The 15,306-nt window shown below is 45.6% G+C and overlaps 1 protein-coding gene across 3 annotated transcripts in view; it reads left to right on the top strand.

Annotated features, from left to right (window-relative positions):
• Positions 1-2,753: 2,753 nt before the first annotated feature.
• Positions 2,754-15,306, top strand: part of MICU1 (mitochondrial calcium uptake 1) — an 84,465-nt gene continuing 71,912 nt past the window's right edge. For 2 of the 3 annotated variants that reach the window (XM_058841302.1, XM_058841304.1), the window contains exons 1-3: positions 2,754-2,820; positions 4,042-4,120; positions 13,650-13,811. In XM_058841302.1, the coding sequence (XP_058697285.1) occupies positions 13,651-13,811 (161 nt within the window). In that variant the 5' untranslated portion in view covers positions 2,754-2,820; positions 4,042-4,120; position 13,650. Of the gene's footprint in view, positions 2,821-4,041; positions 4,121-5,450; positions 5,523-13,649; positions 13,812-15,306 lie in introns of all 3 variants that reach the window. The other variant, XM_058841303.1, reaches the window with a different exon arrangement.

Raw genomic sequence — 15,306 nt, forward strand, 5'->3', positions numbered from 1 at the left:
GAACAGCAAGCAGACCCTGCCCCAACTCTCTCCTACTCCCTACTCCTTCAGCCATTCATATTCTGTATTTAGATATTTATTTATCATTAAAGAGGAGCTGGGAATGACCGAAAGTAAAATTTTTGGCAGTTTATACGTTTCCAGGGAATATTTGACAGAGGTGGGGGATGATGGGCTTTGAGCAAAGGCTGAGGGCAGCAGAAAGGCCAAAAATTCATTAGCAAACCCGTGCTGAGTGTGTGGGCACTCATTACAAAGCACAAAAATGGGAATTAAATGTGAGCCCTGAGATCAATACCCCAGGCAATTAAATGAGCCAGCAGGGAACGGCTCCCCAAGGCGCAGGGAGAGAGAAAGGGGTGAGGATATTGGCACCAAAATGAAACCCTGTCGTTTTAGGTCAAATAGCTCCTGCTAGAAGCATCTTCCACTCTTGGAAAACCTAAAGAAAAGAATGTATTTAACAAAGCTTTCTCCTGGTGCTTATAATGACAGCTGGCTGAATATTGGAAAGCTGCTCCCGAGAAGAATTGCTGGAGAAAAGCACACCAGCGTTTGCAATTAATATTATAGCAGTGCTTTCCTTCAGGAAAGGCTGAAGTGGAAAACTTAAGCTTCAAACCCTCATCAACCATCCCGACACTGCCGAGAGAAGCGTGGATTGTTCCCTCCTGCAAATAAAACACTGATGTAAGGGAAAGTGAGTGTGTGATAAGCCATAAGCAAAGCCATCACTTTGGAAAACCCGCTCACGCCCCAAAGTGCTTGGATTAAATAAGTCAGCTAAGAAGAAAAAACCCCAAATTATTTTTTTAGCCCATTAATTCATCATTTTCTCCGTGTTAAATTTTGGATTAGCCAGTTTTACTCCTACAGATGTCCAGGGCTGTGATACAGCAGAATCAGGCCCATGGAGATTGATGCAAAACCCTGCAGGTGCATCAGGCATGGGTGGATGAGGATATTCAGGAGGATCCCAGGTTCAAGTGCATTTTATCTCCTTTTATTTAGAAGAAAGGTTGGTGTTTCCAGGTGACTGCAGACAAAACAGCACAGCCCTGAGATGGGGGACAGTGTCTACTTTGCCAATAAAGCAGTGGTGTTGGTCACCATGAGTACTGCCCAGCTTCTCATGGAGCAATAGGATAGGAGGGGAACATTCACCTGGACTGGGCAGGATGGTGATCCCTGTCTCATCACAACTCAGACCTGAGTTACCCAAACGTGCCAGTGTTTGCTGGTGGCTTCTCCCACCCCTTTTTGGGATCTGGAGATGGCCAGACCTCTGCCCCAAAGAGACCCTTCTAAGCCTCTGGGATCCCCTTAAGCCTCGCCAAAAGGTTCATCCTAAAAATCCTCACAGTGTTCCTACTGTGGGAGGGCAGAGTCAGGATTCAGTAACCTCCTGGATTCCTCAAGAGCAATCGCTGTCTATTTATGCCTCTGGAAAATGTGTTTTTTAATGGGGGGTAGGTACATTAAAGCCTGAGGAGAGCCAGCCTAAGAGGCATCTGGAAGTAACTATAATTAAAACACCTAAAATTAGCCTCCTCAGCAGTGAATCCTCCCTCTGATCTAGATGCCGAGGTGCACATGACCCAGGCATGCCTCTCTCACTTTCCCTTCCCGCTGTCATCCTATTCCTGGGCCACTGGGCACGGCTGCAGCTGCTGCCACACCTACCCAGGAGAATGAAGGAATTCCTCCCTGGGAGGGAGGGGAGCCCCTGGCACAGGGTGCCCAGAGAAGCTGTGGCTGCCCCTGGATGTGTCCAGGGCCAGGCTGGACAGGGCTTGGAGCCACCTGGGATAGTGGAAGGTGTCCCTGCCCATGGCAGAACAAGATGATCTTTAAGATCCCTTCCCTTTAAGATCATTTAACATTCTATGGTTCTATGAGTATATAGCTATATAAAAGCTCCTGAGACCCCATATACCACTCTCTCAGGCCCTATACACAAGCCCTGCAGCCCTGCTATCCAGGACCTATAGAGACATTCCTTGGATAGTATGTATGTATCTATGTGTGTATATACAGTATATATAAGGCCATCTAGGAACTATAGATATGGGCTCCCGAGACTCTATATACAGGCATTTCAGAGCATATATATTTATCTGTACATCATAGATAGGCCCCTGAGACTCTATATACAGACCTTTCAAAATATATACATATATATATATAGTATGTATATAGGTTCTTCAGATCTCATCTACAGACCTTTCAGAGCCTCTATCTGTCTGTCTATCTGGGCCCCTGAGACATTATATACAAGCCTCCCAGAATCTATATGTATATATATATAATATAGGTCCCTCAGAACCTATACACACAGCCCGTTCAGAGCCTCTGTTATCTGGGCCTCTCAGACCCTATATACAGACCCCTCAGACCTTACATACAGACCACGAAGAACCCATATATATACATATATATATATATATATATATATATATATGGTCCCCTGAGACCCTGTATACGGGCCTTCCAGTATATCTGTCTAAGCCCCTGAGGTTCCCTACACACCCTTTCAGGCCCTATACCAAATCCCCTCAGCCTCTACACACAGGACCCGTAGGTACACTCACCACACGCTGTATAAAAGCCTTTCGTGACCTACACCAAGAGGTTTCTGAACCCCTACACTCGCAGGGAACCCCCCAAATCCCGCAGGGCCCCCTGAGCCCCTCACAGCACCCGGCAGACGCCGAGGCCACGCCCACCACGGGCGGGCCCCGCCCCCCCCGCGCGCAGGCCCCGCCCCCGGAAGCGCGCGCGCGCGGCGGGCGGGGCGGCGGGAGCGGCGGCGGGGTTGAGGTGAGCGGGGTCCTGAGGGGGCCGGGAGGTGGTGGAGAGGGGATGGCTCAGGGCTGGGGAGTCCTCGGTTCCGGAGTTCCGGGCTTTGGGGTGTGATGGGGCCTGTGTTGAGTGGATCCCAGGACCCGGAACTGAGTGGGGGTGTCCCGAGGCATGGGGCTGGGGGAAGTTCAAGGCCCCGGAATGTGGGGTCTGCGTAGGCCATAGGTCTGAGGGGAGTCCTGGGGGCTGAGGAGGGGTTCCCGGGAATGGAAGCGGCTCTTGGGGCTAGGGGAAGTCGCAGGCCCCGGGAATAGGAGAGTGCTGCCTCCCGGAGCTGAGGGACTCCAAGGCCCCGGGACTGAGGGGTCCTGGGCCCCGGCGCTAGAGGGTCCCGGCTCCTGGGGTAAGGGATCGCAGGCAGAGCCGCTGGCCGGGAAAACCAGGTTTTCCGGCACACACGGGGCTCGGGATGCCGTGTTCTTCTGGCTTCTTCATCCCTGAGTCTCTCAGTAACACTGTGCCTTCACCCCTGGGAAATGAACCCGCGGGTCCAGGGGAACATCACGGCGCTCAGAGGGATCCCGCCGAGGGGCCCTGCAGGGAGTGCTTTGGGGGGGCTCTCACACCGTGAGAGGAGTTGGGTTTGGTTTATTTTCCTTGCTGGTTGTGGGATCGCCGGCGGAGCTGCCCGGGCTGTGTGAGTTATCGCCGTGTGTTAGAGCTCCTGTCAAACCACTTTCTCGTGACAGAGCTTCCTTTAAGCTTTAACTCTGCTGAATGGCCCCAGCTGTGTTTGATGTGGGGTTTGTGTCGGAAAACCTTTAGGATGAATTAGAGTTAATAAACTGCTCAGAGTACAGAAATGCCTGATGTTTATCACAACGTGATTTATGTGTTCTGTACCTGCCTGTAGTTTAATGAGTTGCTTGGGAAAGATGGTAAATCTGACTGTGTTTAGTGGGGTCTCATGGGGTGGGCAGGTCAAACCAGGCTGGATTTTTGGAGGTTTCTGCTTTAGAATCCTCGTTGCCAGCTCAGGCTTGAGTTAAAGGCCTGGGTTGTCTGTAATTCCTTTATTCAGCTGTTGACCATTTTCCTCCTCCTGGCTTTTTTTTGGCTCAGTCTGAGATGCATTTCCTGAGGTCGATACATGTGAACACTGCAGGGCATGACTGCCAGGAGGGAAATTAGGTGCAGCACGAAGTTATGACCTTTATTATGTTTCTTTCTCATTTTTAGAACAGGGCCCAGCTGAGAAATACTTGCCTGTGTTCTCTGTGACCTCTTGACCTGCAAACTGGGAGCAAATACACTGCAGGTGAGGATGGTGTTGCTGGATGTTGGGCTGTGCAACTCGCTGCTGTCAGGTGCTTTGACTGCTGAATTAATAATTTGGCTGATTGTTACCCTTAATACACCCTGTGTAGAATATTCTTGTCCTGGAGTGCTCTCTCAGGGCTTATCTCAAAGCTGTAGGAGAATGAGTTGCCTTTTTTTTGCAGTGTGCAGAGTTGTGCTGACTTTCCAGGTCCAAGTGCTTGAGCACCTGGAAAAAGTTTGTCTGCCTGTAGCTTTCTGTCGGCCCAACCTCAGTTGTGCCACTTTCATAAAATGTAAAAAAACTCCCAACACCAAAAAAACAACCTCAAGTGCTCACTAAAAAATGTGTTTGAACATGGGGAGGTATAAAAAAGCCCCAACAAAAATACAACCAAAGCTAATAAAAGATACTTAAACTATTTGTCCATCTGGAGCAACAGAGCATTTAAAAGCTTCCCACTGTCAGAGGGCAGGATTAGATGGGATATTGGGAAGAAATCCTTCCATGTGAGGGTGGGGAAGCCCTGGTACAGGGTGCCCAGAGAAGCTGTGGCTGCCCCTGGATCCCTGGAAGTGTCCAAGGCCAGGTTGGATGAGGTTGGAGCAGCCTGGGTTTGTGGAAGGTGTTTACAGTGAATGTTAAACTCATGTAACCCCTCTATTTCCTTGTGCATGGAAGTGGCTTGTCCCCATGACCCATTTCCTGTTGAAATTTTTGTGACATTCCCTAATGCTTCCTGAACTAAGGAAGCTGAAATTCCATGTTCTGGAGGAAAAAGAATGATGTGCCTTGATTCCACCATTACTGTGTGCCTGCTGGGGACCCTCTGGAGGGCCCTGTGTGTCATTGGTGGCTGTGTCACTTCTCCCTGCAGGTTCCTGTTGTGCCTCCCGGGATCCTGGGTAAGCTCAGAGTTTGAAGAGAGATGATCCTGTTGTCCTCAGGCTGCAAGACTTGCAAATCATTTGAAGTCTGAGCAGGGCTTTGAAGCAGCATCTCAGAAATGTTAAATTTTTCAGGTGATAGTTGAGGGAGCCATCAGCATGTTTAGATCTGGAATGTGGAAATAACAATTTTTTATTTTCTTGAGCAAAATAAGTTCTGTAGCAAACATATTAGGTTTATTATAAAAACACACTGTTTCATGCTGTTCCAGTTGCTGCAGGAACACTTCCTGAAGTGAGCTGGGATATGGAAATACCTGTCCTTTTCTTCCCAAGTTCCCAGTTGACATATTTGGGCCCAATATTTTAACACAGCTCGGTGCAGTGAGGCTGAGGGTGGTTGGATACAACAATAAAAATAACCTTAATTATATTAATTCCAGGTGCTGTGTTTTCTTGTTGGGATGTTGAAGGGGTGTCAGTGAAAAAGTGTCTTGGCCTAGATGTGACTTCAGGTGGGATGATGTTGCTTGGGATAATTTAGCAGGAGCCACTTACCCAGGGTCTTTGGGTGTTGTACACCTCTGAGATGATTGTTTTTTATTATTTTTCTTTTTTAAACTGAATTGTTCTAAGAAAAGTGTGGTGCAAATGGTGTGGCTCCCTCTTAAAGACAGAATTACGGAAAGGCCATTAACAATCATCCAGTTCCACCCCCTGCCATGGGCAGGGACACCTTCCACTATCCCAGGTTGCTCCAAGCCCCGTCCAGCCTGGCCTTGGACACTTCCAGGGATCCAGAGGCTGCCACAGCTTCTCTGGGCACCCTGTGCCAGGGCCTGCCCACCCTCACAGGGAGAAATTCCTTCCCAATATCCCATCTATCGCTGTCCTCTGACAGTTGGAATCCATTCTCCCTTGTCCTTTTCCTCCATGTCCTTGTCCAAAATCATTCTCCAGCTCTTTTGTTGGTTCTGCAAGACTGAGGATGAATATTTATCTTTGGGGTGATGCATATGACACTTCAAGTAAAAAATACACAGACTCATAGCAGAAAGTGAGTAGATCCTGAGGCATTTTGTCTCCCTGAGCACACATCATCCACAGCCTATGGCAGCCTCACCTCTTAGTTTTAGATTTAAGATACTTTAAAAGAGGAAAAATAGACTGTTAGATCATGAATTGTTTCACTGTGGCTTCTGTGGACTTACCTGGAAAGTTCCTGGGTAGTAAATTCTGGGTTATGTTTGTCTACTGCCCTGTCTGTGAGTACAGGGAGTTGTTTTTCCCTGAAGAAAGCTGCTATGGAGTTTGCTTCCATGCATTCTGCATTTAATCTCTCTTGAGAGCAGCTTTTAATTGTAGTCCCACTGTGTGAAGAACTCCTCATCTGTGGATGTGGAGCAGGACAAGGTTGGAAGAACCAAAGCTCTGATGGTTGTAACTGGGAATTTTGTGCTGAGACTGGCACAGGGTTTGGGTTGGGAATTTTTTTTCTGTGTCTCCAAGGTCTCTCAAGCTAAAGTTCTTAGTTCTCTTACTTTAGCTCTGTGAAGTGAAATCTGAGATCCTTGTGTAGACAAGAAAGAAGGTCAAGGTTTGAGACAAGCAAAGTTGCACCTGACCTGGGTTTGAAACATGAGCCCTGGGTATCCATGTGGCTCCAGAAATTCGTAGCCTGTCTGTGATAAAGCTTCTGTTCTGATACAGACCAGGCAGCCCCAGTGTCTGTATGGTCCAGTTGTGTTCTGAACCACCACTTGAAATTCTGTGTTTTCATTTGTTTGGTGCAAACTTCCCACCTCTGGTGTTTTTGCTTCAGGAGCTAGAAGAGCAGTGGGTTTTTTTGTCACAAAAATCTCAGTTGTGATACAGACAGGTACCTAAGGTGTGCTGCCTGCCTGCCCACCTTGGGTGGAGCCAAGTGTCTGCTGCTGTTTTTTTCCTGCTGAAACCAGGCTCCTCAGGCTGTGTTCTAAAAGCACCAGGCACTAGCCTGGCTTATCCATATTCTTTTCTCCTCTCTGAAGTTCAAGCTAATCCAATAATGTGTTGTTGGAAAAGCAACTGCAGTGATTCAGACTTGCTTCTCCTTTTTTGGGGGGAAAGCAGCACTCAGTACTCTTCTCCTGATTTCCCAAACAATCACCATCTGGTAAATGAAACACACGTGCTGTGAATTTTTTTGTTTGTTTCAGTAAGTTTTTAATTTTTTTTTTTTTTTTTTGGTACAGAAAACAAAGCCACCAAAGCATGACTTTTGGCCAGGGAGAAGCATTTTCTTAAGGAGGATGTGGCTGTAGGTGATGTTTCTGTTCAAAAGGCAACTTCAGCCAAGGAGAAATTTGCCCATTGTGGCATTCAGGCTCTTGGGGGGTTCACAAATCTTTTTCCTTCTTGTCATAGAGGAGTTCAGGCTTCACCATATCAAATTCTGAGACAATCCACTGCCTGTCTCCCTTCAAAAAAACCTTTGTCTCTTCTGGAGCTGAAATTGTATCTGCAGATAACTCAAGCATGCCAAGCTGCCACCTTGTCAGCCTAGAGAGGCTATTGCTTTGTTCTAAATTTTCCTCTTCCAGAATTAATTTTTCATGTTTATTCATTAGGAGTTAACACTGCTTTTCTTGGAGCCAGATGAACCATAAACATTTCTTAAATTTGACTGCTCTGGGATACTTTTTGTTTGCTGTGAGGTAGATGCAGGGGGATGACTGTTGGCTGAAGCTTCAAGGAGAGTCTCTCCATTCTGTGGAAAAGTTAGGAATTCTCAAGGAAATCACGCCTTATGGACACAGATTGTGCTAGGCAAGTTCAATGAGTCAGGCCATTAAGCAGATGCATTCCTGCTGGCTGTAACTTTTTATAGGAAAAGGCAGATGTGCTATGTGTTCTACCCCTCTGCCAACAGTTCTTTGGTGATCCTTTGCTCCTCAAATCAGTGTGGAAATACCTGTGCTCTGGTGCACCTGCTCCTGTGGCTGGTTTGCAAAGGCAGCCTGATTATTTGAGAATAGCAACTGGAAAAAGAAAATTTCACCCGACTGATTAGGATAGGAGTAACTCAGGAAGCAGGATTGTTGGCCTTAAGAAAGGGTGAGAAGTTTTTTTTTGTTTTTACAGCTCTTTTAAGTTATCTCTGACACCTGTGGAGGTGTTTCTAGGGAGTTTTTCATGGCTGAGGTTTACTGTAATGTTTTCTAGGTGGAACAGCTCAAGGAATGTGCTGCATTTTGTGTGGAGAAAGGGAAGGGACAACTTTAACCAGGAAAAAGCAGCATTTGGCATTTATTTCTGTGGAAGTTTATGGCTACCTCTTAGAAAGCTCCAGTGCATTGCTGGAGTCTGGCAGTCTGAAGTAGCAAGGAAATGTTGTATCCTTGCTGGAGGTTCTATTTTCAGTGCTGCTGCAACAGATGGGACCAGTTTACTGTGTTTGGGTACCCTCGTTTTTCATTTGTGCCTCCAAAGCTGTGCTTCATGGTGGCTGCATCCATCCACTCAGATCCTCTGGCAGCTCAGCTCGCAGGTTAAATCTGGGGTTGCTGTTGAGCTTGCCAAGATTCTTCTGCCAGTTTAGTGGCACCTAAGTTTTTCCCCAGTAGTTAAACACTCCTGTCTCACTTTCAAGGGAAGCCCGAGCCAGCTACTGTCCTACATCTTTATAAATAATCCAGTTGCAATTTCTAAAAATGCCTTATTAAAGCTAAATCTAAAAGCTTGTGTGTTTGCAATGCATCACCTTCTCCCCTTATCCCTGAAAATCAGTACAATTATTTGGCAGAATAATGCAGCTCATGAGGGGAGGGATGTCACTGATCATCCCTGAGGGGGAGGCTGAGCCATGGCCGGGTGTAGAGCTGTGGAGTTGGAGATTGGGCATTTCCAGGGCTGAGGATTTTAGGAAGAGGTGAAACTTTACTGCAATGACAGTTAAAAAGAAATTGCCAGGCTATGGCTTAGGTTTCTGCATTGATTGATACTTGGTGGACTCTACATCAATTTGAATCGTGTTCCGAAACAAATATAGTTCCTCTCCAGCAAAATTACTGTGATCAAATACTGCCCCAATCCCTACCTGAGGAGAAATTACTTTTGCTGCTTGATTTAATTTTCCCAAATCTGATTTATGTGTCTTGGTAGGCTAATAACTTCAGTAAGGTGTGAAATTCTTTATCTCAAAATTGTGCTCTGTGAGATGAAAATTTGGAGGGGAAAAGAGCAGTAGCTGTTGGGTCTGTCTTGGAAATGGGGGAAGGAGTGGATCCAGATATTTCATTAGCTGGAATGTACCTCCTGGTGCCCTTTTAGGAGTTATTCTTACACAGATTTCATGGAATAATAGAATAGTTCACATTGGAAAGGAATCTTAAAGCCCATCCAGTGCCACCCTCTGCCATGGGCAGGGACACCTTTTACTATCCCAGGCTGTTCAAAGCCCCGTCCAGCTGCCCTTGGACACTTCCAGGGATCCAGGGACAGCCACAGCTGCTCTGGGAAGGAAAAGTCATAATTTGTTTTGGTGGAGTCAGGGTTGAAGCTATGAGGTTTTCCTTCCTCCTGGTTTATGAATCTCAGTGTTAATGGTGAAACTTCTCTCCTGATTGCTTCACCCTTTCCCTTGCAAATTGACTTTTCCTTTCCATTGGATTTGTGCTTTTTCCCCCATTTTAATTTTTCCTTCCCCTCTTCCCAATCCTCATGAGAAGATGGAGACAGGAGAGCTGGGAGCTGTTACCCTCACTTTTCTGCTGGTGGCTCTGGCTTCAGACAGAATTGACAGTCAGGGGCTGAGATGGGAACAGGTGAGGAATTTTCCTACAGCATCTGTTGGGTCAGGATGTCTTGATGTGCTCTGGCAACATCAGACTTGGCATTTTAATAAACACACAGATCAAGAAAGCTCTTTGAGTTCTTAGTGACTCCATCTCAGCCAGTCTCTGCAGGAGTTTTTATGCCTAAATAGTTCCTCCTAAATACAATTTTTTTTTTAAGATGATCTTCCTGCATAGCAGTATATTTAAATTCATAATTGACGTTCTGCATTAATTCATGGGCTTACCATGTCCTAGTAGAATTGTTCACATAAGTGCCTGTCACCTCTTCTCTGAATTTTACTGTTCTCCCTCTCACATGCTTGTGCTGCCAAGGCCAGTTTTGACATCAAAATGATTCAAGTGTTTTATCTGCTCTGGATCCCCGAAATGTCTACAGAAAGTTCAGTGCTGGGGGGTACCCAAGTGTAGGAAGTTCCTTTTTCCCAGGATGAGCTGCTTAGTCCTTTCAGTCTTGGAATCATGAGCTAATCAGGGGGCTGGAAAAACAGGAGCAAGTCTTCTGAAAAAGGATGTAAGAGTTGGGATCTTCCAATTCTTGTCTGCACTGAAAAAATCTCGGGCTTTGGAAAGTCCAGGGAGAGAGCTGGACAGCTTGTCTCAATTTCCTTGGAGAACAGATTAGCAGAGAGAGAGAGGGTCATTGTTCATTGTTTGGGGAAGCCAAATACCCACCTCATGCTAGGACTGATGTAACTGTTGAAATAATGTTGCATTTCTTCTTTTCACCTGACCCGGGTGGTCTCAGTTTGAATGGACTCTGTTTTGTCCTGGCTTGGGATTGGTGTTTTCCTAATGGGTTTGAGTCTCTCTGTTGACTCTTCTGCTTTAAAAAAGCCATCTATGAATTATGGCATAAATAAAAGTTGGTAGGTCATTCTGTTCTGGAAAAAAAGCCCCAACCATTTCTTTTGTCTGAGGATAATAATTCAACTTCTGAAAATGACTGTAGAGCTACTATGAGCAAGAATTTAAGGTAAGGTTGGCTTATCTCTTGGAAACATAAATACAGTCTACAGATTCCTTGTAGCTCTAGTGCTAGAACATCATGATAACTCCAAAATAATGAAAATAAGCAAACATAAAAGTTAAGTGTTTTGTTGTTTTTTTCCTCTTGGCTGCTTTGTTGTATCATATTAAAAAAAAAAAAAAAAATTATAGTAAATCATTCAGGAATTGGGTTTGTTTCTTATTGTAAGCTGTAATTACATTAGTTGATGGGAGTTTTATACTTGATCTCAGTTTTATTCCTTGCCTTATTGCAAACTGTGGTGTTGAGCTTTTTGTTGCTGCACAGGGCAAGATGCTTATTTTTAATCTTTCTAAAAGTGAGCATCAGCTTTCTCAAGTGATCTTGACTTCAGTGCCTGGAGTTTTTAACCAAATATACCAAATATCATGGCACTTCTGATTTAAAAAAAGAAAATTGTGAGAGGTTGTATAAATTGCAGATGGAAAATTCAGCTTCCAAAGGGATTTTAATTGCTCTGAGATAAGGATGCTCTTTATTTTGGGGCTGTTGTGAGAACTGGCTGCATTCAGCTCTCTCAGGCAGTTGCTACCAAGTGAACAGTCTGGGTAAACATCCCAGCAGAATCAAGGATGGAGACTGCTTGGACAAAGCAGATAATTTAGTGTTTCTTAAGGCTCAGGCAAAGTAAACATTTATGCAGTACTAAAGCCAACAATCAGAAATGTTGTAAAAATCTCTTCAAGCTCCCAAGTAAACGCTGTGGGGCTTAATTTTCATTTTGGTTGATTAAATGATACTGGCAATACTTCCCTTATCCAATACATGTTAGGAATATAAAGCTGTAATTAGGATGGGGAACCCTAGGAAGGGCAAGGATAGATTCTTGGGGAAAGCAACAAATTCAGATTTTCCTCTGCATATGGAACAGAAATTCATCCCTGGAGACGAAATGGGAACATCAGGTTTGTGTAGAGTGGAAATAATTTTAAATTTGAAATCAGAGTTGTTTTTCATAACCATCTCATTGTTGTTCAGAGCTGGAGAGGATTGGAGAATCAGTGCCGTTAGCTGGCTGCATTCCATTAACGCTTCAATTTTAAACCTGTTTATTTGAAAAGGAATAAACAAAACCATAATGCCAATTTTAACAGGAGCACAGATGAATATCAAATGGATGCTGTTTGGATGGATTCACTGTGAATGCTGAAATTTGTGGTGTTTGCCCATAAATCCAGGTGGGGATGGACAGGCAACCTGTGGCTTTGGCACCTCTGCCATCTCTTGTGCTCCATCTCGCCTCCCTTGTCTCGTGACTGGGCAAAAGTCTGAATCTGATAGGAAAAAATCCACTGAAAAGGGATTTCTTAACGATTTTTCATTACTTGATTGGGCCATGAAGTCTTCAGGGGCTTCTCCACCACCTCTTACCTTAAAAGACACCGAGCTCCAGCCCTCAAAATTATCTGCTGAATACTTGATGTGTTTTCCCTCCTTCTGTTCCTGCCCCAAATTCCCCATCACTCCACTGTGGGATCCTGACCTGCAGCAAGTGGCACTGATGTATCCAGCTCTTTGCAGCAGGAATGGCCTAACACACCACAAACATGAGAGGTGTTTGCACAGAGAAACTTGTTTCTGGAAGTTAATGGTTTAGCAGAATGGTGTGGTGGCATCCTGTGTTGCAGAAGCAAATAGAAAACAATAGATGTGGCTTTATTTTTGCATTCTGTTGTTACTCTCTGCCTGGGAATATGTGAGTAGAATGGCAAGAATTGGGAATAAAAGGTAAAAATTAGGCTGCTGCTCCTCTGCTCTGTGGTTTTTTCGGAATTCCTTTACCATTCTGTTCGCAATTTTAAGGCTGACCTTGTGATTGAAAAAATTGCCTCAGAAATAAAACCTTTATTACACAAGAACACTCAGCAGATTTCCTTTTCAAAGGCAGCATTTACCCTTCGCCTTCAGTCCTGTGAGCCACCAAAATTGCTTTGCCTCCTGCAGCTGGTGTGTGATGAGGTGGTGTTTCTGTGGTTCCTTTTTCTCTGCTGTAATTATGTTTGGATTTGTGGCTCTGCTTTTCCATTTGTCTCTGTTCCGTTGCACGTGTAATGGGGTATGGATTATATTTTATAAGTTTTGACACTTTGAATCTTGCCCTGTACTTACAGTTGAATATAAATTGTTTTGCTCCAGGCTAGCAAAAAAGGGATTTAAGAACAGTTGGGTTTTCTTAGGAAAATTTAAATGCCTGGGTTGGGTTTTGTTTGATAAGTTTGCTTGTTATTTGGCTAAATTTGCCTTTTAAAATCTAGCTGTGACTTTGCTTCTGGCCAAATGCCTCTTACCTGTTGTAGCTGCTTATCAGATCTACCTGCCATCTTCCATGCCGTGGAAATTGAGAGATGGGCTGCAAATATTCCATGGAATCATGGAATGGTTTGGGTTGGTAGGGACCTTAAAGATCATCCAGTTCCAGCCCCTTGCAGGGCAGGGACACCTTGGCTAAACCAGGTTGGTCCAAGGCTCATCCAGCCTGGCCTTGAACATTTGCAGGGATGTGGCCTCTGTGGGAAGCTGAGGTTCCCTCTCGATGAGGGTTTTGGGGAAAGGCTGAGGAATTGGAATAACACTGATAAGCAGTTGGATGTGACAGTCACGTATGTGCCGATAGCCAACACTCACAGGTATTTAATCTGATTATTAGGCAGATTACGTGCCTCTTTCAGAACAGGTAATAAACACCCATGAGTTGATCTGTGTCACTTTTCCAGGTTTAGGACAGGCGACACTTGGAAACTTTGTTGTTTTCCTAAAGCAGCGTTCTCTCTTGGCAGGATGTTCCGGCTGCGGTTCCTCCCCGTGGCCGCGGGGCTGGCGGCGGTGGCTCGGCGTTACCATGGGACAGCCCAGCACCCCGGCACCCGGCGTAGGCTCGTGGTGGCAGCTTTCCTCGGGACCACTGCGGCCACAGCAAGTGCCAGATTCCTTTGGCAGAGGTAATGTATGGATATCTAATTCTTTTCTGCCCTTGGTAAGTACTTGCGGCGCTCCTGCTTGTCCTGCTGCTGCTGAATGGGAGGAATGGCTGTGGGTGATGCCCTGAGGAGCTGCTTTGCAGCTGGGAGTGCTCAGGGATGCGACAGAGCTCGGGGTTGAGGCGTTGTCTCACACGGGCTCTTTGATGTGGTTTCCTGCCTGGTTTCCTCTCTGCCTGGCGGTTTGTGGTGTTGTGAAGAGAGAAACCTTTGCTTTCACAGCTTCTGATTGAAGCAGCACATCTGGGCGGGGTTTACTCGTCTGTTTTTTTGTGTGATCTGCTGGCTGCTTCATGTATGAAATGAAGCAGAGGAGCAGAAGGGGACAGTCTGTCCTTTGATGGGAAGGCAACAGCACCCAGGGTTTATGTGAATTTTAAGGGTCAGAGCCTTAGGACACCTCATGGGTTCTGAGGCTCGAAGCTCGTTCCTGTAACTGGGAGAAAGGGGATGTTTGGGCTTTCCTGAGGTGACTTTCACTGAACCCTGGGCCTGTGCCATGTCTGAAGTAATCCAGGGACTCCCTTCTCTTCCATCACGTGGGAGCAGCATGGCTCCAGCAGTGTCACTCAAGCACATGGCTGCAATTAGAGTCTAAAAATAAAGTATTTGCTGAAAGCCTGTGTTCTTTTCATTCTAATACTCAGGTGATTTGTTACTGGCTTTCTGTTCACCTGTGGTTAGAAGGCTCTAGTTTTAATGCAGCGTGAGAAAGGTGATGGGAATTGTTCTGGCTGTTCCTTAGAGCTGTCAAGCCTGGCTCTCTGCTAAGAGGAGTTGCTTAGTGGAGGAAGAACACTGTGATCCAGCACAGTGTCGTTTTGTGCTGCATTTTGCTAATGATCTGCACTGATGCAGTCAGTGCCTCTGAGGGCATGGCCAGGATAACGCCCCTTTTCCAGCAAGGAAGCGAGAGTGGGGTTTTTCCACTTCAAACCTTATCCTTAACACAACCAGAAAGACAGTAGGACATCGTGTCCTATGTAAAGCTGTCCCAGAGACATGGAGTTAAAATCTTCCTTTCTGTAGCAGGTTCCTCTCTGCTTTTAAAACCAGCTAAAGTTTCAGGTGCTGGTGTTGCTTTTATCAGGAGGATGGTGCTTGTGCTGGGTCAGGGCTGGGTTTCAGGGAGGGAATTTTGGCTCTTGGAATACTTTGCTGTTCCTTGGAGGCCCTTGGGCACCGTCCTCAGCTGAGAGCACTGATAGAAATCAGTCAGAGGGACACAGCTCTCATCAATCTGAAGAGGCTGACTTGCTGTTATTACTCGTTGTGCCTTTCCTTGCTCTGTCTCCTTCATATTCTATAAATTTATAAAGCACTAAATAGAATTGTACAGACTTTCAAGTATTCCTTTCCTATCTGAGCCATGAAATAAATCCTCAGTGTCAGCAACTGTAAAATAAAAGTGCACCCAAGCTTACGATATTAATTTAATTACTTGGCATAAAGCTGC

Source organism: Poecile atricapillus, chromosome 6 (genome assembly GCF_030490865.1).
Source record: "Poecile atricapillus isolate bPoeAtr1 chromosome 6, bPoeAtr1.hap1, whole genome shotgun sequence".
Classification (NCBI taxonomy): Eukaryota; Metazoa; Chordata; class Aves; order Passeriformes; family Paridae; genus Poecile; species Poecile atricapillus.